Source organism: Lytechinus variegatus, chromosome 12, assembly GCF_018143015.1.
Source record: "Lytechinus variegatus isolate NC3 chromosome 12, Lvar_3.0, whole genome shotgun sequence".
Lineage (NCBI taxonomy): Eukaryota > Metazoa > Echinodermata > Echinoidea > Temnopleuroida > Toxopneustidae > Lytechinus > Lytechinus variegatus.
Window position 1 is genome coordinate 31,806,652 of NC_054751.1, and position 26,907 is coordinate 31,833,558.

The 26,907-nt window shown below is 36.9% G+C and overlaps 2 protein-coding genes across 3 annotated transcripts in view; one reads left to right on the forward strand and one right to left on the reverse strand.

Moving 5' to 3' along the window:
• The first annotated feature begins 852 nt into the window (after positions 1-852).
• On the forward strand, positions 853-17,532 carry LOC121424703 (dedicator of cytokinesis protein 1-like). The gene is made up of 9 exons (XM_041620453.1): positions 853-1,087; positions 1,391-1,488; positions 2,583-2,672; positions 5,041-5,141; positions 8,239-8,373; positions 8,878-9,000; positions 9,485-9,662; positions 17,048-17,175; positions 17,428-17,532. The coding sequence occupies exons 1-6, from the start codon at positions 853-855 to the stop codon at positions 8,963-8,965; spliced, it is 747 nt and encodes a 248-aa protein (XP_041476387.1). The 3' UTR covers positions 8,966-9,000; positions 9,485-9,662; positions 17,048-17,175; positions 17,428-17,532.
• Positions 17,533-19,289: 1,757 nt separating this feature from the next.
• LOC445812 (echinonectin) overlaps positions 19,290-26,907 on the reverse strand; it is a 44,670-nt gene continuing 37,052 nt past the window's right edge. For both annotated transcript variants that reach the window (XM_041621580.1, XM_041621579.1), the window contains exons 11-20: positions 26,705-26,852; positions 26,014-26,168; positions 25,521-25,694; positions 24,818-24,965; positions 23,916-24,247; positions 23,330-23,477; positions 22,530-22,714; positions 21,464-21,619; positions 20,775-20,922; positions 19,290-20,223 (exon numbers count right to left, since the gene is read on the reverse strand). In XM_041621580.1, coding sequence (XP_041477514.1) covers positions 20,219-20,223; positions 20,775-20,922; positions 21,464-21,619; positions 22,530-22,714; positions 23,330-23,477; positions 23,916-24,247; positions 24,818-24,965; positions 25,521-25,694; positions 26,014-26,168; positions 26,705-26,852 — 1,599 coding nt within the window. In that variant the 3' untranslated portion in view covers positions 19,290-20,218. The remainder of the gene's footprint in view (positions 20,224-20,774; positions 20,923-21,463; positions 21,620-22,529; positions 22,715-23,329; positions 23,478-23,915; positions 24,248-24,817; positions 24,966-25,520; positions 25,695-26,013; positions 26,169-26,704; positions 26,853-26,907) is intronic.

A 26,907-nucleotide genomic window follows, 5' to 3' on the forward strand; every position in this document is an offset into this window, starting at 1 on the left:
TATTATGTGTTTCCTGGCGTCATGATCGCATTGATTATAACTGTGTTTGATGAGCCCCACGACCAATTACTAAGCTTTACAGAATGAGGGCCCAATTAGGCATTTATCTGGTTTACATAGCATGTTTTTCTGCTACCTCATTTTTTTCGCTCGCATTGCTACTGTATCGGTGAAAAGCTTTCCTGTGATGTCCTATTATATAAATTTTAGTTCCTTCTTCTCAACATGACACAGTGACCATCCCCCTTATCAAACCAGCCTATATACGTCTTTGAATTCACTATATTCGTTCACCATAATTGACTTACAGGATTGTATAGTGGTACTCAGTCGTACATAATATGTCACCAACAGTAACAAAAGCCAGGAGTATTATACATTCATGTGAAGGTGTGTGTGTTTTGGGGGTTTTGTTGTGCCTTCTATAAAGCATTCAAATATCTGTGTGCATTCTATAACACTAAACTCATGTGAAACATGAATTTGGCGCCCCAGGGTCAAACCTCAAGTTGGTCGGGTGCCCAAAGGTAGAACATCAATTTGGCACACAGACCCCGCCCCCATGAGATTAAGGTAAATTTGGTGCCCCTTGATTTCAGGTCAATATGGCGCCCCCAGTTCGAACATCAATTTAGCGCCCCAGCCCGCATGACAAACATGAATTTGGCGCCCCAAGTCAAACATCAAATGGGTTCAGTATTATCACGATACATCATGCAAGGGACTGCCATCATGAGCAGTTATGCACGAGTGGATGGTGGCTTCCTAAAAGAAATTTCATTTGTATAATATAGTTTCACGGAAATCCTTTGGAAGGTTTTACTCTGAATATTTGAATTGCAGCCCGTTATAATGTATAAAAGCATAAATGAGCAAACATCTCAATATTGCTCTTTTTTCCAGTGTGACAAGAACTTGGAATCGAACACGTCATACCTAAACCTGCCGTCTACAAGACAAGAACTGAAAGCATACGAGGACAGGAATCAGACGCATGCATCTATCCATCAGAAGGGTCTATCCATAAGCAGCAAAGATACGTTTCTACTATCCACCGTGGTGTGCTCGACAAAACTAACACAAAATGGTAAGGAGGGGGCAGGTTAGGTGATAACGTAACCTGTAGGATTTATCGTTCAGATGTTTTAGTGCCTCTCTGCTTCCTCAGCTACACCCAGGATAGAGTGCAGCAGAGCATATACATGTAGTAGTTGTGCTATATAAATTGACATTTTTGTTATATTTATTCATTATTTGAATAGAACCGAATAATTAATATGGAAATTAGTCGGTAGCTCTCAATAATTGTTTCCTTGTTTTCCACATGCACTCAAAGATACAATCATTGAAAAAGTATGTCTTTATGTTACCCTGCCCTTTTTGCATATAGTTGATCTTCTTGGATTATTGAAGTGGAGAGCTGAACCTGATAAGATTAGACAGAGTCTGGAATCACTCATGAAGGTCGATGGTGAAGAGGTTGTCAAGGTAACCAAACTTGTTTTCTTTTAGATTTTTTGTGTGGATTTGACAGCAATTTGTGTATTTGTTCAGGTACATTGCATTGGAAATGGTAAAGACGTGCATTGGAAATGGTAAAGACGTACATTGGAAATGGTAAAGACGTACATTGGAAATGGTAAAGACGTACATTGGAAATGGTAAAGATGTACATTGGAAATGGTAAAGATGTACATTGGAAATGGTAAAGACGTACATTGGAAATGGTAAAGACGTACATTGGAAATGGTAAAGATGTACATTGGAAATGGTAAAGACGTACATTGGAAATGGTAAAGACGTACATTGGAAATGGTAAAGACGTGCATTGGAATTGGTAAAGACGTGCATTGGAAATGGTAAAGACGTACATTGGAATTGGTAAAGACGTACATTGGAAATGGTAAAGACGTACATTGGAAAGGTTAAAGACGTGCATTGGAAATGGTAAAGACGTACATTGGAATTGGTAAAGACGTACATTGGAAATGGTAAAGACGTACATTGGAAATGGTAAAGACGTACATTGGAAATGGTAAAGATGTACATTAGAAATGGTAAAGATGTATATTGGAAATGGTAAAGACTTACATTGGAAATGGTAAAGACGTACATTGGAAATGGTAAAGATGTACATTGGAAATCAGAGTAGAAAGGAAATTTCCATGTGTTCATTCTATTCACTTATTATATAATTTGTGCTTGTATATCATTATGTAGTCTATAATTGTTGAGAGTTTATAAAATTCACCCAGAGTTAAGTACACAGTATGAAAGCAATATTTTGTCATCTACAAAATTGAGAAAATGTGATTTCTCTTCATTAAGTGATCAAGCAATGATATATGAGAAAATTACAAGGAACTTCAACAAAATTGTTTCTGGAAGGTCCATCATATAGAAGGTTAGATGCACACATTTTTTTTTAAATTGCTCTGATACCATTTCTAAATGATATTCAGACACATGATAATAGATAGTGGGTATCACTATTGATACATTTTGAAGTACTTAAATTTTGGATGAGATGATAGTTAAAAGATAACTATTTACTTTTCTCCTTCCTTTCCTCCTTTGTTTAGTTTCTACAAGACACGTTAGATGCTCTGTTTAGCATCATGGCTGAGAACCCACAGTCTGAAGAGTATGACAGACCTGTATTCAATGCTGTGGTAAGTTTATCTGGACCCATTTTCACAAAGCTTGTTATCAATTGCAAATTACATTCTGCCGTTTAAAGCTACTGAAATCCCAGAAATTTGATTGCCCCAAAAATATTTGTCATAAATTTATAGCATAGTTGTAAATGAAAAAAAAAATGTGAAGTTGGATCACAAGCCTGTTTATTTGTACTGTAATTAAATTAAAATACACACTGCACCATACAACTTCTTTATTCTTGATTATTTCAGAAAAGAAAGTAAGTACAAGAAAACTGAACAAATGTAGTCTTCTATTACATGTTCTTTTCAGTGATGAAAATACTACTAACTAGAACAGCAATACATGTATGTAGTGTACTAATCAGAATATAAATATAATTCGAATTTCTTGTGAATGATCTTGCAACTGATTACCCGTAGGCATATTATGAACCTTCACTAGTGAACTTTCTCTCTGTTATTCAATTAAAATGAAATTCAATTTTGTATATTTTAATTTATCAAAAGCAATTTAAAAGTAATTTGATTACTTGACATTCTAATTATGGCTTCTGATTCTTACAATTTGACCATACTAAAAAATTATATAGCTAATGATTTGTATTCATATCAGTATTGACCACAAATATAAGGAATGGTAATTTTTCTTGCTAATATGTTTTCTTTGTGATATTCATTTTATTGTCTCACCTGCGAAGCAAAGTGAGACTATGGGCGCCGCTTTTCCGACGGCGACGGCGGCGGCGTCAACATCAAATCTTAACCAGAGGTTAAGTTTTTGAAATGACGTCATAACTTAGAAAGTATATGGACCTAGTTAATAAAACTTAGCCATTAGGTTAATCAAGTATTACTGAACATCCTATTAGAGTTTCATGTCACATGACCAAGGTCAAAGGTCATTTAGGGTCAATGAACTTAGACCATGTTGGAGGATTCAACATCAAAATCTTAACCTGAGGTTAAGTTTTTGAAATGTCATCATAACTTAGAAAATATATGGACCTAGTTCACGAAACATGGACATAAGGTTAATCAAGTATCACTGAACATCCTGCATGAGTTTCACGTCACATGACCAAGGTCAAAGGTCATTTAGGGTCAATGAACTTTGGCCGAATTGGGGATATCTGTTGAATTCCCATAATTTTTTTTTTTGCCTCTATTAGAGGATTTAACATCAAAATCAGGGGTTACACAATAAGTCACATTCAAATCAAAGGTTACACAATCATAAATCATGAAAAATATAAGTATTATTACAATAATTACAAAGTCATATCTACGTTACATAGGTTTTCTTACATGAATCGTAACAAGCTCTTGGGCAGTTCATCTCTTTTTTTGGTCTTTTTACTAGCAATGTTGTACATTTCTATCCGTTTTTTAATTTCTTTTATAAATACATGTTTCAAAACGAAATTTCTTTTTTCGATTCCTGATTTGTTTCTATCCAAAATAACTTTATATATTGACCAAAATGCAATAGTTACAAAGGTATTTGTTTTACTATCACTTTCAACTTTAAGTAACTGCTTGATGTTTACTTCTACTTTTACATTGTAAACTTCTCGCAAAATAATTTTGATATATTTGAAAAAGGATCTATTTACTTCACAGTCAATAAAAGCATGTATAATATCTTCTTTAACCTTGCATGTTGGACACAAATCATCTGTTGCAAAATTCCATTTGAACAGGTTACTTCTTACTGGTAAGAGATTATATAATAACTTAAGATTGAACTCTCGTAATTTATTTTCTCTAACTTGAATAAGATTATTTTTAAATACATTTGCCCAATTTACATTAATATCAAGTTTGTTCTCCCAATGTAAACAGCATTTATTGGTGAAGAATTCCCATCATAACTTTGACAGTTTATGGATCTGATTCATGAAACTTAGACATAATAGTAATCAAGCATCACTGAAAATTTTGTGCAAGTTTCAGGTCTCATGATTAAGGTCAAAGGTCATTTAGGGTCAATGAACTTTGGCCGAATCGGGGCTATCTGTTGAATTACCATTATAACTTTGAAAGTTTATTGGTCTAGTTCGTTAAACTTGGACATTAGAGTAATCAAGTATCACTGAACATCCTGTACGCGTTTCAGGTCACATGACCAAGGTCAAAGGTCAATGAACTTTGGCCGAATTGGGTGTATCTGTTGAATAACCATCATATCTCTGTAAGTTTATTGGTCTAGTTCATAAAAAGTGGACATAAGAGTAACCATGTATCACTGAACATCTTGTGCGAGTTAGAGTTGTATTCAAAGTCAGCACTGCTGCTATATTGAACTGCGTGATGCAGGTGAGACGGCCAGAGGCATTCCACTTGTTTGTTTTATTTATTGGTGTCTTTTTGTACTTAGGTGTTCATCATAGGGTTAATCGCAGATAGGAAATATCAGCAGTTTAGACCAGTACTGGATACATACATCAATGAACACTACAGTGTTACATTTGCCGACCAGTAAGTACTTCACATGCAAGCATATTGCATAGATAATATCATATGTGATGACAATGATGAGGATGGTGATGATAATTATGATGATGCTGATGATGATGCTAATATTGATGATGATGATGATGAGGATGATGATGAGGATGGTGATAATGATGATGATGATGATGATGATGATGATGACGATGATGATTGTGCGCTTTGAAACACCAGTATAAAGCGCCCTACAAATGTTATTAATATTATAATTATTATTATGATGATGATGATGATGATGAGGTGTAATGATGATGGTGATGGCAATGATGATGATGGTGGTAGTGTTGATGATGATGATGATGATGACGATGAGTATGATGATGCTGATAATGATGATGATGACAATGATGATGATGCTGAAAATGATGATGATGATGACAACAATGATGACGATGACGATGGTGATGGTGATGATGCTGATGTTGATGGAATTATGAGCAAATAGCAATACAAAGATTACTTTTATTTGTTTGTTAATACTTCATTTATTTAGTTCAATTTGCATTTATTTTCACTCATAAAGAGCAGTAACATACTGGATAGACAATATATATGAATGCACAATAAAATCTGTAGGAAACATGAGTGAGGGCAGTGGAAAGAAAGAAACGAACCTTATAATGCCAACCCAAGATACTTAATGGTATAAATTGAAATGACATTGGTATTACACTAAAAATGAGACAATTAAAAGCCAACAAACCCTGGACCAAACAAAACTTAAATGCAAAATATAAGAGCCTACTATATTAATGCAAATAATACCAATCAAGTAAAAAAAAAGTGTTATATTTATTTTTGGAAACATAGGTGATTTACTGTAATTAATCTCGCATGGGGTAGAATTTCAAATGACAGGACCTTGATAAAATATTGATTGTTTATACAAAGTGTTATCAAAAGATGGCAAGTGAAAGATTGATGCTTTTATAATTGATATGTAATTATCAATAATCATGTATAATATTAATGAAGTATATGCCTTGTAATTATCGATCATTGGATTAATTGTTAATTGATATTCATCAGTAAATATAGGTTAATGACTAATGAAAGTAAAACAACTTGCAACTAATACAACTCTCATAATCCACTCGTCATTGAGTGATGTTAATGTTATAATTAATGGATATTTATATAATATTGGATGGCCTTGAGGTTAATACAAGGAAATATTGGACGAGCTTTGCATAAATATTGGACGAGTCGAAGACGAGTCCAATATTTTGCAAAGCGAGTCCTATATTTCCTTGTATTGACCGAAAAATGGGACATCCAGTATTATGATTATTATTCATACAGAGAATTTTAGCAAATAATTTTTAACTTACCCTCCCGCCCTGAGACTCTGACTCTGCTGTATGATGGGGGGACCTAAAGCTACGCACTTTGTTTTCAAACAATAAAAACTGTCCCAATTTTAATATTTCAACAAATTATATTTCACTTATTTGTGGCAAACATTCTAAAGATCATTAACCAAGTAGAAAATATCACAAAACTCACTAATACGAAAATCCCGTCGTGTTTTTCGAAAACCTCTTAATTTCGCCGCCCGATGTAGAAGGGGTCCTAACGCTACGCACTCGATTTATCATGCAAAAAAATAGTATTTCCTGTGCCTCAATTTCTAAAATATATTCAAATTATTATAGGATAAAATGAAATTAAAGCGAATATAACTCCAAACTTCAGAGCTACCAAGTCTCACGCATTATGCGTGAGACTCAAGCATTTTGGACTCTTGTTCATCCCCTCAAATCTCTGTCTCACGTAACTATCACAGCCCATCCCCATAAATTTGTACACAATGTCTGTGATCTCACTCAAGATTCACAGAAAATCTCACGCATAGCTGGTCTTTGAACTTGGCATCTCTGAAACTTCCTAACAGTTGTTGGTTTTCTCTGCATTTAGAGATTTACTGCAGCCTCTGTAGAAAAAAATTTAATAGGAATTGTTCATCACTCTGCAGTCACAGTTCCACACACAGTGCGCATTTGCCATTGAAAACTGCATGCGCGCGCGATGAGTGGTGCGTACACTTCGGGAATTCCCCTCCTAGTCGTCCAATATTTTCAATATTGTGTCACCTCGGAAAAAATATTAGGCGAGTTCAACAAACTTTTTAAGTGGGTCGAGTGCACCAACAAAATAACACTTGTATTTGGGCTCTAAAATTGTCTGTATGAATAATAATTATATAATATTGGATGGCCTTGAGGTTAATACAAGGAAATATTGGACGAGCTTTGCATAAATATTTTGCAAAGCGAGTCCTATATTTCCTTGTATTGACCGAAAAATGGGACATCCAGTATTATGATTATTATTCATACAGAGAATTTTAGCAAATAATTTTTAACTTACCCTCCCGCCCTGAGACTCTGACTCTGCTGTATGATGGGGGGACCTAAAGCTACGCACTTTGTTTTCAAACAATAAAAACTGTCCCAACTTTAATATTTCAACAAATTATATTTCACTAATTTGTGGCAAACATTCTATAGATCATTAACCAAGTAGAAAATATCACAAACTCACTAATACGAAAATCCCGTCGTGTTTTTCGAACACCTCTTGATTTCGCCGCCCGATATAGAAGGGGTCCTAAAGCTACGCACTCGATTTATCATGCAAAAAATAGTATTTCCTGTGCCTCAATTTCTAAAATATATTCAAATTATTATAGGATAAAATGAAATTAAAGCGAATATAACTCCAAACTTCCTAACAGTTGTTGGTTTTCTCTGCATTTAGAGATTTACTGCAGCCTCTGTAGAAAAAATTTAATAGGAATTGTTCATCACTCTGCAGTCACAGTTCCACACACAGTGCGCATTTGCCATTGAAAACTGCATGCGCGCGCGATGAGTGGTGCGTACATTTCGGGAATTCCCCTTCTAGTCGTCCAATATTTTCAATATTGTGTCACCTCGGAAAAAATATTAGGCGAGTTCAACAAACTTTTTAAGTGGGTCGAGTGCACCAACAAAATAACACTTGTATTTGGGCTCTAAAATTGTCTGTATGAATAATAATTATAATTATACCCTTGTTACAGCAAACTTGCCAAGGTATTAAAGGACCTATTAGACAGTGCTGGTGAGCTAGACAGTCCTACGCAGCTTCTCCAAGCTCTCAAAGCCATAGAGTATCTATTCAAGTTCATTCTCAGGTCCAGGAAACTCTTTGTGGCGTAAGTCTATTCTTGTTCTCAATTAACCTATTGACAACTGAATTCTATAATTTCTGTAGACATGGTACAGGGACCATCAATTTCTCGCAGGCAATGGGTTAAGCAATATTCAGACGTGGAGTGAAAAACACTGACATTTGTTCAAAGTTGATAGGAGTATAGGCAACAAAGCTGTTCACAGAGGCAGAAGATATAATGTATATATATATTTTCATTTAGTTACAAAAAGCTGTTGGCCAATCAATTATATTGGAAAACAAATAGAGCAAAATATGAATGATTTGGACGATGCAACTTTTCATTAATATCCCTCTTATAATAGAATTGATGCATAGGTGTACTTTCATTGACATACATCAGAGAGAAGGGATGGAGTTCTTCAATTTTTTTTACATTTTCCAATGTAATATTACAATGTAAAAGGGGCCATGGAACGGTAGAATTCTAGACCAGTATTAAAATGTGTACTATTTTATCTTCTCTCCTATGGCTTTATTCCTCCAGTCTTCATGGTGAGGCAACGGGTCGGCAAGGGTTTGAGCCCGGGTTTGAGTCTTCCATAAGAGAGGTCTTCCGCCCCTCAACTGGTTAATGACATACACAGATGATCTGATGGTTCTATGCCAAGTAAGTATCCTGAGTGGTACAAATATATATAGTCAGTTGTTGCTCAAAGTAGTTAATCATTCTGATTGCTTTGTGCCACAACCAATTATTTCTGTACCAGTCTGTGTGACTCCATGACGTTCAACCCTTTCCATTTTATGTAACACATTGTATGAAAATGATGGTAATAACTCCCACTTGTTCAGCCGTTGTATATGCCTCATTGTGATGCTTATCTCTGCATGCCACTCTCCACCCAGGTGTAGTAAATGGGTACCTGGTAGGAAGAAATTCCCTGAATGATTGGGCAACCGATGAGTGCCATGCTGAAGCCAAGGGTAAATAGTATGCAGTGCTTAGAAAAATTGTATTAAGTGCTTTATAAATATTCTTATTAAGGATACAGAGTTGATTCATTTTGAGAGAACCTGGTGGCTGGCATGGGGGTTATGTAAGCAACACAAAAGTCCAAACTAAGCAAGAACTTTTTCTCGATCACTCGTAGGGAGCTGCCATGAGGTTCCTTCCACATATCATCAAGGACACCATGCAACAGTTCATCCCCAAAGAGCTTGCCATACACCTGAAGGAGTTCATCCTCAATCTGCCTCCAGACCGTCTTGTCAATCAGAAGCTTGAGTGCCTCAGAGACTTTGTCCAGAGTGAGATCTTCAAAGTCAGAGGTAGAATCACGCTGGTCACCTGACATTTGAGTTGCTGCAACAACTGTTCTTGCCTTAGTTTATCTGTAGATATTGTGTTAACATTATTATAGTTTTTTTGTCTCGCCTGCGAAGCAGAGTGAGACTATAGGCGCCGCTTTTCCGACGGCGGCGGCGGCGGCGTCAACATCAAATCTTAACCTGAGGTTAAGTTTTTGAAATGACATCATAACTTAGAAAGTATATGGACCTAGTTCATGAAACTTGGCCATAAGGTTAATCAAATATTACTGAACATCCTATTAGAGTTTCATGTCACATGACCAAGGTCAAAGGTCATTTAGGGTCAATGAACTTAGACCATGTTGCAGTTTGACTTCATTGCTGAACCACCATTATATGCATGTCCTCCATGTATCTTGACCTTGGCTTTCAAGTTCACTCATCCACACCGTCCATTGTCTTCATCAATAGCTTCTGAACACAACAATGGAGTTGGTCAACTTGATAGCAATTGTCCTCATTGTGTCTACAATGGGAAGAAATGAAGTGGAGCCCTGTATTGGCCACCATGTACATGCATTCAAGTGCTGTTTTAAAGAAGGTAATTCACATACACAGCTGAAGTTCCTTGGAACGCGGATAGTATACTATTCTAATGCCACATCAACCTTCCAGCTTCAACTCTTGTTATCAGGAGATATTAGCTTGAACCCTGGACCAAGGAACTTTGATACCACCACGATCACCGATGAGTGTTACAATCCTAGTGACACGGCGAGAACAGAATGTAAGGTAAATCGACATGTATATGATAGAAATAAGTTACTGGAGATCAACCAGAATAGACAGTTTCTAAGAGGGTGCAGACTTCAGGATGGCGTTTGGAAGAATATATGTTCTCTCGGGATTGCCAAAAGGCAAAGATTTTACAGAGGTAAGAGAGCAGGGAGAAGGAAGCAGAGGCATATCCCAGTATTGATAACTCCTCGTTTGCCTGTCAACAAAACCTCTAGATGTGGCATCAATCACAACAATCTGAGGAGGATACCCAGACACGATCCTAACATTCAGTCTGGTACAAAAGTACATTTATGGAATGCACGTTCTCTGAGAAATAAGGCTTTAATCACGTATGACTACATTCTTGAACATGATTTAGATATATTTGTCATCACAGAATCATGGCTGAAAGATGACGATCAAGTTATCAAGGGTGAATGTACCCCACCTGGATATACGCTCATCAACACTCCACGTAAAATTGGAAGTGGGGGAGGCATAACAGTTATCTTCAAATCTGAGCTCAAATTACAAACCCGCACTTTGGTGAATGAGTTTAGGACATTTGAGTGTGTCCATGTTGTGAACAAGTTATCGTCATCTTCTTCACTATTGAATCTGGTTGCTGTTTACCGACCGCCACCATCACCCACAAATGGACTGTCCTTGGTGGATTTCATGAGTGGTCTTATTGATTCCTTGGCTCCATCGACAGAAAGGACCTGTGCTGTACGTAGAAGAATGCCTTGGTACACCGAGGAGATCCATCTTGCTCGACGGAAAAGGCGCAGAGCTGAAAGGAAATGGCAGAAAAGCAAGTCTGCAATAGATCACGATAGCTATCTAGTTGCAAAGCGTGAAACATCAAATCTGATCTGTAGGACAAAGATGTCCTACTTTCAACATGCACTTTCTTCTTCGGATACCAAGGAAGTCTACAGGACATTGGACTATTTACTGAACAGAAAGAATATGTGTCTTCCTTTCCATGACTGTGCGGAGACCTTGTGTAATCAGTTTTCTACATTCTTTACCAACAAGATTGAAAAGATTCATGAAAGTCTTGGGGATATCACTTCCTGTTCCGGGACCTCGATTGAATCTAGACCGTTTTCATCATCTCCTATGGTCTGTTTCGATCTGACAACTGAAGATGAGATATTGAAAATCATCAAGGGTTCTGCAAGTAAGTCATGCAGTCTGGACCCCATTCCTACATGGTTCCTGAAGGAAAACATCCAAGATCTTCTTCCCATCATAACCAAGATAGTCAACTCCTCGCTCTCATCAGGAAACTTTCCAGCGGCAGCGAGAACTGCAGTTATACGACCACTTCTCAAAAAGCCATCACTCGACAGGAACTGTCTTTCCAATTATAGACCTGTGTCAAATTTGAGTTTTGTTGGAAAGATCATTGAAAAAGTTGTATGTCGAAGACTTATGGATCACATGGCTGATAATGACCTGTTTGAGCAACACCAATCGGCATACAGACCACACCATAGTACGGAAACAGCTCTAGTGAAGGTGAAAAATGATATAATGTTTGCCTTAGATAAAGGTCATATGGCACTTTTGTTGTCACTTGATCTATCAGCAGCATTCGATACCATCGACAGGCAAATTTTGATATCTCGTATGTCAAACAGGTTAGGAGTCAACGGTATTGCACTCAAGTGGTTCAAATCCTACCTTGCAGACTGGACTACCAAAGTAGAAATAGGTGGGAAGTCATCTCAGTGTAGTGCGAGTTCTATAGGCTTACCGCAGGGGTCTGTATTCGGGCCGATCGGCTACTGTATCTACACCTTACCTGTAGGAGACATCGCTCGTCATCATAATGTCTTCTACCATACTTATGCTGATGACATACAGCTTTACGTAACATTTGATCCTAAGGTTTGCAGTGTAGATGAGGCAAAGAAGACTCTTTGTGCTTGTGTCACAGACATCTGTAGTTGGATGACTCATAACAGACTTAAACTCAATGAAGGAAAGACTGAATTTCTTGTCATAGGTTCAAGTCATAACCTTCGTTCCCTTAGTGATGTTAGCCTTGGTATTGGTTCTGCTACTATTGTATCATCCAAATCTGTTAGAAACCTTGGTGCTTACTTTGATTGTAATATGAATATGTTAGAACAAGTTAATCAATTATGTAAATCTGTCAGATTCCATCTGAGAAACATATCGCAGATAAGAAAGTACATAACTGAAGAAACCTGCCACAGTGCTGTTCGTTGTCATATTTTGTCCAGATTAGATTACTGTAACAGCCTATTAACATCTGTTCCCCAAGTGTATTTGAAGCGCCTACAAAGTTTACAAAACTGGGCAGCCCGTATTATCTTTAGGGTGGACCGACGTCATGATCCTGGCCCTTTACTTAAATCTCTTCATTGGTTCCCAGTAAAGAAGAGAATTGTCTTTAAATTACTTCTTTTTGTCTTCAAAGCCTTTAATAACCAGATGCCAAAATATATCAAAGATAGCCTTTCTTCCCATAGACCAACTCGCCCTAATCTCCGTTCATCTAAAGACCCATATTTGCTTGCCATACCCAAAACTCGTACAAAATCAGGTGATCGCACATTCAGTGTTACTGCTTCTAAAGAATGGAACAACATACCCACTTTCATTAAATCATCAAACTCTTCAGATCAATTCAAGAAACTTCTAAAAACATACCTCTTTTCTGATTAATTTCTTTTGAATGTATTTTTATTGTAATTATTATGTACTCTTGTTTAAACTCGTTTGTAAACGCTGTGATATAGTTAACTATGGAGAGCGTACTAAATGCTAGTTATTATTATTATTATTATTATTATTGGAGGAATCAACATCGAAATCTTAACCTGAGGTTAAGTTTTTGAAATGTCATCATAACTTAGAAAATATATAGACCTAGTTCATGAAACTTGGACATAAGGTTAATAGACTGTGGGATGGTCGCTAAAATTGTGACTTTCCGTGGGGCGGCAAATACAACCACGGTTCTTGGACATGAAAATATGTAAAATATTATGAGTGAATACATGCACAATGTTGCCATCGGTAAATTCTGCTCCTGACCTCAAAATTAAAATAATATGCAAAATCGTACCATTGATTCGACTGGAAATTCCGCCATTCACCCCGTGTGTTAAGGACTTCCGTGAACGCACACAAGCGTGCACAATGCATGTAACCTCGTTCGCGTTTTATTTTTTTTATTCGCTGTACATGATATACGTTATAATACAGAATGTACGATGGCGGATAAGATGTCGTCGTCTTCGTCGTGTTTTGACAGCGAAAATGACGATTTATCACTAGCAAATATATGCTACATGCACATCTTACCCAAGGAAAGAGGGCCAGTAAATTCCTTTCAAGTAAAGAGCTAGAACAAATTTAAGCCTTTGCTGCATTCGTTGATGTAGACTACCTGGGACTTCAGAATAAAAATAGCTATTCGTGCAGCAGAGAAGTTTGCGATTGACTTGCATGCAGCCCAGCCCCGGCAGACCAGCCCGACGTCCGACCAGCATTTCAGCAAGATCCGAATGGATCAAAATAAATATAGATGTTTGATGTAGGCCTACTGCGTTTACATCTTGCCCAGAGCCAGGTCAAACATCGTTCGTATATCACCAGTATTGAGCAATCAAGCGATCGAAGGTAATTTGTTTTCACTTTGTGCTCTTGCATTTCACTCTCTGCAAAAGTGAAGCGGTGCAAACTTTGATTTTGTATAGGTCTACATCTAGATTTCTTAATTGAGTCGATGAATAATGTGACTCATGACTTACTTCGTCTTCTATTCATAGGCTTGTAAATGTGGCGGTGAAGTAAGTCATGACATGAGTCACATTATGTATCGATTTAATTAAGAAATCTAGACCTATACAAAAATCATCAAAGCTTGTACTGCTTCACTTTTGCAGAGAATGAAATGCAAAAGCACAAAGTGAAACAATTTTGGCATGGACAAAGATCGCTATAACAAGGATCACCATCTCAAAATCATCCTCTGTATCTTTTACACCTTCGATAGCTTGATTGCTGGAATGCTGGTGATACGAACGATGTTTGACCTGGCTCTGAGCAAGATGTAACGCGTTACATCTATAACGTTAGTTTGATCCATTCGGATCTTGCTGCAATGCTGGTCGGGCTGGGCAGGAGCGTAACGGGTCGGTGGCCATGCAGGACCGGGGCAAGAGCAAAAAAATCTCCGGTCTTATCAGGGGCAGATCCATGATTTTCCAAAAGGGGGCTAATTTTTCAGAGGAAAGTTTCGACCAGCCCCCCCCCAAAAAAAAAAGTTTTTCAACCAATTGACAAGCAAAAAAAAATTTAAATAAAGGTTTTCACCCACAAATGAAGTATATTTCGTACACGAAAAAAGGGTCTTCAATTTCAAAAGAGGGGGCACACCTTTGTTTTAATGGCATATTTACATTACAAATTTTAGTATTTTGTTTCTCAAGGGGGGGGGGGCAGGCAATGGTGTCATGAGGCAACATTTTGAGGGGCGATATGGTGTATCGGGTAAAAAAAAACAATGCAAGTGAGCAAAAAATTTTAAATTTTTATTACAAAAATCCAATTTCAGATTTTGACATAATGTTAAAGAAGATAACATATTTTTCACCCTTCTCTCTTTCCTTTTCCTTTTTTTTTCTTGGTCTGTACGCCACGGTAAACAAGATTTTGTTTATGATTTTGCATGCTTATTTAAAAAAATAAAATCACCTTTTCATGACAATCTATCTGTTCTTCTTTCTTTCCTTTTTCAGTTCCTCTTTTTCCCCTTTCCCTTTCATCCTCCCCCTTTTCTTTTTTCCCCTTTCATTCTCCCCCTTTTCTTTTTTCCCCTTTAAGTTCCCGGTGAACTCCGCCAGGGGGATAGCTTGCCCCCTGCACTGTTAAGCCACTGCTCCCTGGGATGGACCGGGTTGCATGCAAGTCAATCGCAAACTTCTCTGCTGCACGAATAGCTATTTTTATTCTGAAGTCCCAGGTAGTCTACATCAACGAATGCAGCAAAGGCTTAAATTTGTTCTAGCTCTTTACTTGAAAGGAATTTACTGGCCCTCTTTCCTTGGGTAAGATGTGCATGTAGCATATATTTGCTAGTGATAAATCGTCATTTTCGCTGTCAAAACACGACGAAGACGACGACATCTTATCCGCCATCGTACATTCTGTATTATAACGTATATCATGTACAGCGAATAAAAAAAATAAAACGCGAACGAGGTTACATGCATTGTGCACGCTTGCGCACGTTCACGGAAGTCCTTAACACACGGGGTGAATGGCGGAATTTCCAGTCGAATCAATGGTACGATTTTGCATATTATTATTTTAATTTTGAGGTCAGGAGCAGAATTTACCGATGGCAACATTGTGCATGTATTCACTCATAATATTTTACATATTTTCATGTCCAAGAACCGTGGTTGTATTTGCCGCCCCACGGAAATGAAAAACTAGAGACATTTTCCTTGTCCATCCCACAGTCTATAAGGTTAATCAAGTATCACTGAACATCCTGCATGAGTTTCACGTCACATGACCAAGGTCAAAGGTCATTTAGGGTCAATGAACTTTGGCCGAATTGGGGATATCTGTTGAATTCCCATCATAACTTTGATAGTTTATGGATCTGATTCATGAAACTTGGACATAATAGTAATCAAGCATCACTGAATATTTTGTGCGAGTTTCAGGTCTCATGATTAAGGTCAAAGGTCATTTAGGGTCAATGAACTTTGGCCGAATCAGGGGTATCTGTTGAATTACCATCATAACTTTGAAAGTTTATTAGTCTAGTTCATTAAACTTGGACATATGAGTAATCAAATATCACTGAACATCCTGTGCGCGTTTCAGGTCACATGACCAAGGTCAAAGGTCAATGAACTTTGGCCGAACTGGGTGTATCTGTTGAATTACCATCATAACTTTGAAAGTTTATGGATCTGATTCATGAAACTTGTACATAAGAGTAATCAAGTATCACTGAACATCCTGTGCGAGTTTCAGGTCACATGATCAAGGTCAAAGGTCATGTAAGGTCAATGAACTTTGGCTATGTTGGGGGTTTTTGTTGAATAACCATCATATCTCTGTAAGTTTATTGGTCTCGTTCATAAAAAGTGGACATAAGAGTAACCATGTATCACTGAACATCTTGTGTGAGTTAGATTAGTATTCAAAGTCAGCACTGCTGCTATATTGAACCGCGTGATGCAGGTGAGACGGCCAGAGGCATTCCACTTGTTTATGTTCAGAATAACATTTTGGTTAAAATAACATGAGGATAATGCATAAGGATAGGGTTCAAAGAAGAGTTTGGTTTAATATGTTTTCTCGTAATATGCTGACTTTATTACACAGGACAATCTTTTGCTTTAGCAAATATCTCATCCTATTTTTTCAACTCTAGTTTGAGGCTAGTTTTGTTAATGCCCCAAAGTGTAACACCAGCTTTTAATATGAATGAGGAAGTACCTCCACTTTCTGATATCAGTTCTATCACCAACAGCACTTTAGGTTTGACAGCTTTTGGTGGGACACCTTTAACTTCCAAACCTTAACTACCCAATTTTTTTTCATTTGATATGTGATAGAATGCAGAGCAGTACTTCTGCCTATGATGACAGGTCAACTCAACACGCTCATCTTGAAGAGAGAAGAAATGAAATCATGCGCTGAACTCTTCCAGGAGATCCTTGATACCTTATGGCAGAAAGAAACGGTAAGAAACTTTTCTCCTTACCAACCAACATGTATATGCATCCTTTACCCCCATCTTTAAACCTGGGGAGGGTTACACAAACCATCTTGTTATTGGTGATCACTCAAAAATTGCTCTTTATATTGTGTTTCTTTGTAATCTCTTCATTGAAAATGAAATGTAAGTGAAGTGTGGATAGTAATTTATTAAATCTTTCCATTTATGATGAAAGGATATTTGCAATATTTCATTCTTTTCTTGGTTATTTTGTAGAAATGTACCCATGGTGACACAGCGGAGGTGATGCATGTATTATTCAGGACAGTCATTCAAGCTGTCATCTACATGTACCTAGAGCAAGATCTTGGTCTCATTGTAAGTATGCACTACTTTGCTTGAAGATATTAATTCATCTTAAAATTCAAATTTTTGTGAACATTTGGTCCAGACAATAGAGTTACCCATTTTATCCAGCCAGGTTCTATTAAGATCATTGGTAGGGCTGCATGAAATTCCATTTGTATTGAATTACTGCAATATTGAAATACAAATATTCCCTCTTTTTTCCATTCTGTGATTGTTGTATTGCATCGCGTCAAATGATATTGATATTATTTAAAGATAATTTTAGAAAGGATTACAGATATTAGGGATTGTCGAAATGGAGCCTACGCCACAAAGAGCTCAAAAGGTTATTTGACTCTCTTTTCTGGATTATTTACACTTCCTCAAATAAACGTATTTATATGTACATTACATATCTTGTATGGGTTTGTCACACCAAAGCTACGATACTCGCTATGGTGTTGCTGTAAACATCCCAATTGTTATATGAAACTACACAGCAATGCATATAGACCTCTAAATGTCCCTCTACATTCTCTATGTCTGTGAAGTTATGAGGACTTATAATGCCTTTACCCTTCTCTAAACCTGCAAAGATATAAAACAGATCAGTCCGCTAAGTTTTACCATTGAATGATTTGAACCATTTTATGTTTCCCCAGGGCAAGTTGCTTGTATGATGAGTGATATTCACTATTAAGAATACATCAATCAGTTCCCAAGCAGGACAAATCTTACAGACTTCCTCATGGGGATCTTCCTAGTCTTCAAAGAAATGGCTCTGTCTAATAGGTCCATGATTTGAGTAAGCTGGAGGTTTAGATAGATCTCAGAGTTTGATTTATCTTGTTGGATTTAATTGAATAGCTCAGTCCCAGGCCTGGAGCATCACACAGTATGTTTTTGCGCATCATAATCTGAGCAGGGAGCACCTTCATTTCTTTCAAATAGTGTGATATGAGCATATTTTATGCTTTGCGCATTGACATCATAATGGATGAATAGGTGATTGATAGGTATTAGCTGATTTTTCACATGACCTGCATTCTAACTGCAGATCCGATGTGTTATTTTATAGTTAATAAGCTGAAAATAATATGTGGACCAATTGTGTTTAAACACCATACAATTTCTGAATACTTTACTCTGAAGTGCTGCAAAGTATGACAAATATGACCTTGAGTTTGAATAAATGGTAGAGCGGAATACAGAAACCTTTGGTTTGTTTTTGGTATTTTAAATAGCACACTTGCTTACACCACTTATGTACACCTTCCTCTACAAGTTTGCAAAGTTTGGTGAAAATGGCATGGATTTTGAATAGAATGCGGCATTTATTGATTTCTCAGATTTGTTATTGAAATTTCAACATTTTGAGAAGTGGTTTGTCATCTATCACACTATTTGAAGGAAATGAAGGTGCTGCGAGCCTTAAACGGGCAAACGAATAGCAATATGAATGAATTCTCCATCTTTAGTATACAATTCTCCACTACTAGTATACTGTAAAATTTGATAAAAATTTACATGGATTTTGACTTTGTAATAAAAGTTTGACCTCAACATGGTGATGTCGTGGGGTCTAAAAATGCCAAATTCATTGGATTCGCAATTCTCGAAAACTTCCAATTGGGTGAACTTCAAAGCTCAATAGCTAAAAATCAAGCACATGATATACAGGCGCTGATGTACCACTGCAAAATTTGGTGACAATGACATGGATTTCATTTTAACTGTGGAACGTCCTTAACTTCGTTGATACACACAAAAAAACACATGCACAAAAACAATTGAATGCAAATACCGACAATGTCTTTTTATTTTAAAGTAAATTCATTAAAAGGACAATGATTATGCTTGGGTTATGTCTCATATAAACAGCTCTATCATTTTTAGACCCAAATTCAACCCAAACTAAAGCAACAAATCCGTCTTAGCACCAGACATTATTTTTAATAAAATGGTACATGGTGAATGCCAAAATGTAAAAAAAGAACTGTCAAATTGATATATGGGAAACATGAAAGAAAAGAGCATAGAGGAAATAAAGGATCATGATAAAGGAATTCTTCTACAGAGGCAGTAACGTTAAGTGTATTCCATAGCAAGTGAATCTGATGACAAGTAAAAGTTGACAATTCTTCTACAGTACAGTACACTTGTATGTAATGATAATCAACTTACCTTACAAACCAACAACATAATATGAACATTGTAATAAAGTTTCAAATTATTGCATTACATAGTAACATATCTGATATCATGTAAAAAGTAATATTTAAATGTATATTCAAAGTAAAGCAATGGTATATTTAATAAATGCACTGTAATCAATCTAAACTAATAGAGATTTATTGCATTTTTAAAAATCAAAATCGGTAGGATTTTTCCAAAACAGAATTATGTTTACCTATGATAGTTTGAACAAGACGATGATAAATATTTCAAAAGTAGTACTTTGGACAAACCAACCCATGAACCAAATTATATAGACGATTAATATGCGTAAATTTGTTGAAAATGGAAGGACATACTCGCATAAAGATCCCAAAACCTGATAATTAATTCTAAGAGATACATGTAAATGCTGAAAAATTATTCATAGTTATTTACATAGATTTGTAATAGAGAAAGGATGATTGAAACTAAATGTTTCCATTCAATGTGAGTTATCATTCCATTAAATCAATTTCCTGGTCAGGTCTGGCATGTTGAACATTCACACTGAAAAAATAAACATAAAGATATATGTGTCGGACCAATCTTCAAAATTTTTACAAAATGTTGAATTAAAATTATTTTATAAATGGGTTATACATGTATATGGCTCTCTGTATGCTGTATATGATGTTCATATCAATTAGTTTGCTGGCCTTATAAGGCATGTCACACTAATGCAACCGGCTCCTGACTAATATAACTACTACTACATTATTTCCAATGATATACTATCGGTCGGTTTGGAGTAGGTTACGTAGGTGTGATTGTAGCATCAATAGTTGGGAGTAGAAGTGGGGTGACTTGGCGTGGTTTTTATCAAACCTTGCCTTGAACAGAGTTTAAAACTCTGCCCAATACTCTCTCAAGTCTCCTTTGACGTCACAAAATCCTGAGAATGCAGGGGGAGGAGGGTCTTGTTTTCTCTCACCTCAAAGATGTCTTCCTTTTGAAAAGAATAAATGAAGGAGGATGCGAAGAAGGGGGGGGGGGGTAGGGGAGGATGGGGGGGGGTTTAGGAGGAGATCTTTGTGGCTCACCAGTTTTGAATAACTTACCTGTGAGAGGGCCTTCACCATATAGTTCCATACGGAGACTGATATGACTATACCAAGTGACGGGCATCAGACGAACATAGCGGCAATTCTGGGGCACAGGTAGGGTGTTGGTCACAATGGTGTCACGGTCAGAATTGGCAGTGAAGATCTTCAAGGAAAAAATATTATTTCAATTTTTCAACAAATAGTTTAACTCTTTAATGAAAGGTAATACATGTATTTACAATTTAAGGCCTGAGGTGATTTTCTTAGGGATACTGACTGCATTCTTGGTTGCAAAGTTTCAATGTGAATCGAATTCAATGAATTTATTGGACCTGCTTTTCACCTCTGTTATTTCTTGTTTTGTATATTAGTTTCCCTCCTGTGATTTAGTACATTAGAATATACTCCAAATAAGTTAGTCACATGTCAATCAGAAATATGAGAAATTGTGAGGATGGGATCAGGCATTTCTTGGCATTTGTGCCACACAAACCTTAAACAGATCAAAATAATGGCATACTCAACATCTGATGTATTCACTTTAATCGTTTATTTTGAGTTTAGTCAACAGAATGTCATGAGTAGCCTCACATTCTGGAAAACTGTGCTCCTCCCGAGACTGATTCACACAGATCCAGCTCACCCAGCCCCGCCTGGTAAGCTGACATCCGAGAGAGTTCAATAATCTGAAAGGACAAACTTACCCTGTCTGCTCCAGAGTTTGTACAGATTCCCTGTACGGTGTCAAAGGTAGTACCGTCAGTGCTACAAGCTAGCTTGTACCCTGTTACCCATTGGCTTACATCCTGACGCCCTTGAGTCGCCACCGAAATAATGCGGTAAGTGCCTGATAGATCAACCTATGGAAAGGTGGAGGAAGAATAGTTAAGGCTAATGTAACATAATAACTATATGTAATATCTTATAGTTTTTTGAAAAAACACATATATGACTTCGACTGATATCACTAAGCATATCTTTACTTGTAAGGATTTCTCACTAATTACATGAATCTATTTGGAAGTATATTTAGAAAATTCAAATTTTATTGATTTCTGTTTTAGTGAACAAAATATATATTCTTTCCTACTATGGGTAGTGAGTATTCCCAGTCTTCATGTACTTGTGCTTTTAATATATTTTTTGTATCTTGTTTATCTTGATCTTGTTTAATGGCTGATCAGAAAAATGAGCAGAAATTAAGAACCTACGTACAAGATGTTGATCACAAGAGTACGTAGATAAATATTAGTTTTCCAATTGGATCTTAAAGACGAATGGAGTTTAAATTCCTATTAAGGGGAAGCCCATATGATATATTCCATTAAAATATTAATATGAAATAACATTCATATGCTTCATGACAAATGGGTTGCAGAAGTGGTACAAAATCATAAATTAGTGATTCATCAATACTGGTGGCAGCGGTGGGATAAAACCCTTAGATGTGATTTTAGTTTACAATATCTGCTAGATGGCAGTGTTAACTCTTTGGGCCGATCAAGCATTCAGAATGAATAAGTGGGCAATTCCACCATAAAATGCGATCATAAAATTATTTGTGATTCTTACAATATTGACAGCAGAAGAATATATGTTTTATTGTCCAACTTAATGGAAATTCATTTTGTTTACATGCAAACATACAAATTACAAATATACATAATCAAGGAATATACTGTAAATCTGTAAGAATAATCTGCAATTATCCATGATTATTCTGCAGTAGTGGTGGGCAAAAAGACTAAAGCATACATTGTATTTTCTCACCTGGATCCACTGGTTGGCATTGTTTGTTTGAGCAGACCAGGCTCCGCGGAGGTCCCCAACTCGGGCAAGATTAAGCCGAGCTCTCTTCGCGCCATGATCAGCGTTCCATTCACTAGAAGCTGTAAGGCTGGAATCTGGGATGACATAACTCTCAAGGCCCAGAGGAACAGGGTCGTTCAAGATGGCTACAAGTTGGTAAAAATTTATAAAAAAATAAAGGTAAAGATTTTAGAGGTCTGTAGGCATAATATCTGAAAATCTATACATAGTGATTGGAAACTTATAATAAATTCTGTAGTAAGAAAATTTGCATTTTTGCAAAATTTGAAATCATGGATTCATTCTATAACTAAGACAATAGTTTCTCATGGATTATTATGTAGTTGTTGTTGAAATTTCATTTCTTGAAATTGTAATTTCAGTCTTATTCCCCAACACACCAAGCTTCAGCTTTTAAGGATTGCCAAGTTAATTTGTTTGTGATAACATATTGGTCTTAGATATATAAATTTACATTCAGTTGGAATTGATAAAACAAAGAATCCAACAAACTGTCAAAAGGAATTACATCGTTTTGAAAAGATTCAGTAAATAAAAGCTATTTACAAGTTTTAAACAACTACAGAGATATTTCATTTTGAAACTTTATTGCTTTGAAATGCAAAGAGATGATTCTATTCTTGTAGGTTTTTGTGTCAAAGGAGATATAGGGTAAACAACTACCCTTTCTCGATGTCACATAATCAATCTAATATTGGGTAAAGGAATCATTACCAAGGAAGTCACAAACGAGTATGTACCTGCAACAGGTCCAGCTCCAAGAAGTTCCATACGCATGCTGATGTGTCCATACCACATAGTTGGCAGTATTCGGATAAAGCGAGTGGTCAGTGGAGGGGAAAAGTAGTTGGTGACTTGAGTGTTTCGGTCGCTATTTCCATCGAAAACCTGAAAGAACATTATAGAGGATAACAGATGAAAAGCATAGAAAATAATGAAATACTACATGGTATGGAATCATTGTAGAATAACAATTCTTCATGACCGAAGACATACAAATAAACCGACTATTGATTTCAGAGAGCTCAACAGTAAATGTAGCCATAGAAGGGAACTATTTCCTAACAAGTTTACCTTTCAAGATGTCTGCAATTAAGTTTTGAAGAGGTACCAGTTCTGCTGAATTGCTACCTTGGTTTCAATATTTAGGAGAAATCTTTCAGTATTTGTAGCAAAGGTCTATACATTTCTGTTGGCAATAGAAATCATCATCTCTTTGGGTGACCAGTTGTTTAAGCCTTAGACATTCCATTTGCTGAAATCATTGTAAGAAACCATGTAGGATGTCAAGAGTAGGTTCGTTATGATATAGTTTTGAATGCATACCTTGTCTTGGGTGGATGCCGCAGCACGAATAGTATCAAAGATCAATCCATTCAAGCTATGAGCAACCTTATATTCGGTGACCCACTGATTAGCATCAAATCTTCCTTGGGTGATGACTCCAGTGACACGGTAGGTACCCCGTAGGTCAACCTGAAGCCACTGACTGTGATCCAGTGTGCTAGCGGACCAACCACCTTTTAATGCTCCACTCGACGGAAGATTTAGGCGAGCCCGTCTTGCGGCATGGTTGGAATCAAACTCAGTGGAAGCGGTTATGGAGCCATCAGGGATGCGGTAGTCTTCAAGACCAAGTGTGTGAGATGCATCTGCCACTGCAACGTAAGATGCAAACAATAACTTTTGGTCCATGTACCCAAAGACACATTTAGATTGTTAGTATATTCCTCAGTGCATTACACTCGTATCCATGGAAGTCTTATTCTGCTTTTGGTAGCTTCTCAGCCTTACTAAAGCACATTTTGACTTGTTAGAATTACTCCTTAAACTGCCAAACTTGCAGTTTAAAAGCAAAAAGCCTGAAATACGGCACCTTTGGTAATGAAGTAATATTAAATTTATTGTAAATATGCTGAAGGATCACACCATTTTCATACAAAAGTAAAATGCAATGAGGCCCTCCTTTGGAACGTTTCATTTATTTATTTTTCTTAGTATGGAGGATCGAATAGAATGGCCTAATGCTAGAGCTGTCCACTGGGAAATATGTGGTCTATCATAGATTGTGGGAATCATATTGAAAGGAGTTGCATTTGCAGGGCAATGGAACTCCCTTTAATACTCAAGACTTAACTCCCTTTAATACTCGAGACTCAAGGTATAACTCAAGACTCTTTGTAAGTCCTCTTACAAAAAGACATTCATTATGTGAGTGTACTGCTTACATGTGAATGGACCCTCTCCTAGGAGTTCCCATCTCAAGCTGATATGGTTGTGCCATGTCAAAGGATGGATACGGAAGAACCTAGCTGTCACCGGTGGGCTGATACCATTTTCAACCAGACTGTTACTATCAAAATTAGCAACAAAGGTCTGAAACATAAGAGACAAAAGAAGACATTTAGTCTGAAAGGATTTGGGCAGATACATGTATACAGATTTCGGAAGTGTCTCACGTTCATCCTACATGGGAAACCAATCTCTATTTTTAAATGAATCCTGATATGATTTTTGACCTTAATTATTGGTTATTTGTACTGGAATTCTGAGAAAAAATTATGGAACAAAGGAGTACATTTGAAGGTTGTCATTTACAAGGCAGGTTATCGTTCATTGTATATATTTTACTGATTCACACGTTGTCTCCTCTACTTTCTTCCTCCTATTTTTCTCTCTAAGGAAATCATAGTACATGGTTGAATCTTAAATAGTAAACTTTCATGTTGAGTGGTAAGGCATCACCCGTTTAGTCAGGATGCTCTAAGGACATTCACTAATCTTTAAAATGGTAAAATTCATTGAAAGAGTTTAGAACATTCACAGTATGCCATCCTAGTGAGATGCAGTATCACCCAAACATTGACACTGAAGATACTTCAAGACAGTCACACTTTGCTTCTTATAAATAAGAGGTCTGAGATGGCCCACCTTTGGTTCTCTATCGCAGTCGTCTACCAAAATCCAGTCCTTGCCATCAATGCTGTAGGATATGCCATATGACTCCACCCATTGGTTACCGCTGTTCCGTCCTTGTGTGATAACCCCAGTAACTTCAAAGGCTGCAAGTAGGTCAACTTGTATCCACTGGTTTTCATTGTTTGTCTGCGGAAATTAGGAATGTCTTGATGATTGCAAATCCATATTAACAGGTCAAATATTTGAGAAATTTTGCAGATTTTAAATTTACTGAAGATGGGGTAAGTTGTGTCAAAGAATATAAAATATGCAGTCCTATCATATCTCAGAGGATGGTGGAGCAGAGTCATGTTACTTGGTTGCTAAAAATTACCATGACGATGCTTGATAATAAGTAGACATATAATACCTTACCAAAAGGACTATCATATCGACTTGGTTGGACCAAATCACGAGACCTTCACTTTGACAGTTGAAAGAAATAAGTGGTATTTTGTAAACTTACTAAGGCAGACCATGCTCCCCTAAGAGATCCTTCTTGTGGCTGATTAAGTCTGGAGCGATCGACGCAATGGTCGCTATCCCAGCACGAAGAAGCAGAGAGACGAGTAGATTCTATGCTTCCATCCTCTATTCCAAGTTTTCCAGGAGTGGCAACGACTATAATGAATAAATATAAGAAAAGATAGATGATCTTTTAAAGGTTTCATGGTGGTGCGGCTGAAATTGATTTGATTCAGATCACCGTGCTGATGATCGTGACTCTCAGGTAAGAAATGAAGAGAATATGAAAGCAACTAACATGCGAGAAAGAGGAAGATAAAAGAAAAGAAAAATATATTTCGTAAGGATATGAGCGAACTCCTTCAAATAACAACATGGAGCAGATAGAGATTGATCAGATGAGAATGCTTGGTAACTCTTGCAAGGTTGACCAATCATCATCATGATACCTTCATCTCATGTATCTTTAAACCTGTTTGACACCGTCATATACCTTATGGCTTACCGACCTTTTAAGGACTTCATTCAGCCTTCTTAATTGGTGCTATCTTCTCTCTCTTCCCATAATGAATGTGAACGCATCAAACTCAACGTGATTTTCAGCCAATCGGATACATCTATTCGGGATTTGCGAGTATTATTGTCGTTCTGTTTAAATGCAATTCTTTGTGTAACTAGCCGTTGGTCCCTACCATTGATTGGCCCCTCTCCAAGCAGCTCAAAGCGCATACTGATGTAGCCATGCCAACTAGCAGGTAGAATACGGACATACCGAGTGACGACTGGAAGAGGAAACTTGCTGGTCACTGGAGTATTCCTGTCACTATTCCCTGTGAATGTCTAAAGAAAATGATAAACGTTGTCATCACAAATAATTCGGATTATGTGGTGAAAT

Bases quoted from the DNA above. Each gene is read 5' to 3' on its own strand.
- LOC121424703 (XM_041620453.1), top strand. From the start codon at position 853: ATGTATAAAAGCATAAATGAGCAAACATCTCAATATTGCTCTTTTTTC. The intron at 1,088-1,390 runs GTAAGGAGGGGG...TTTTGCATATAG, and splicing joins GACAAAACTAACACAAAATG to TTGATCTTCTTGGATTATTG. The intron at 2,673-5,040 runs GTAAGTTTATCT...TTTTGTACTTAG, and splicing joins GACCTGTATTCAATGCTGTG to GTGTTCATCATAGGGTTAAT.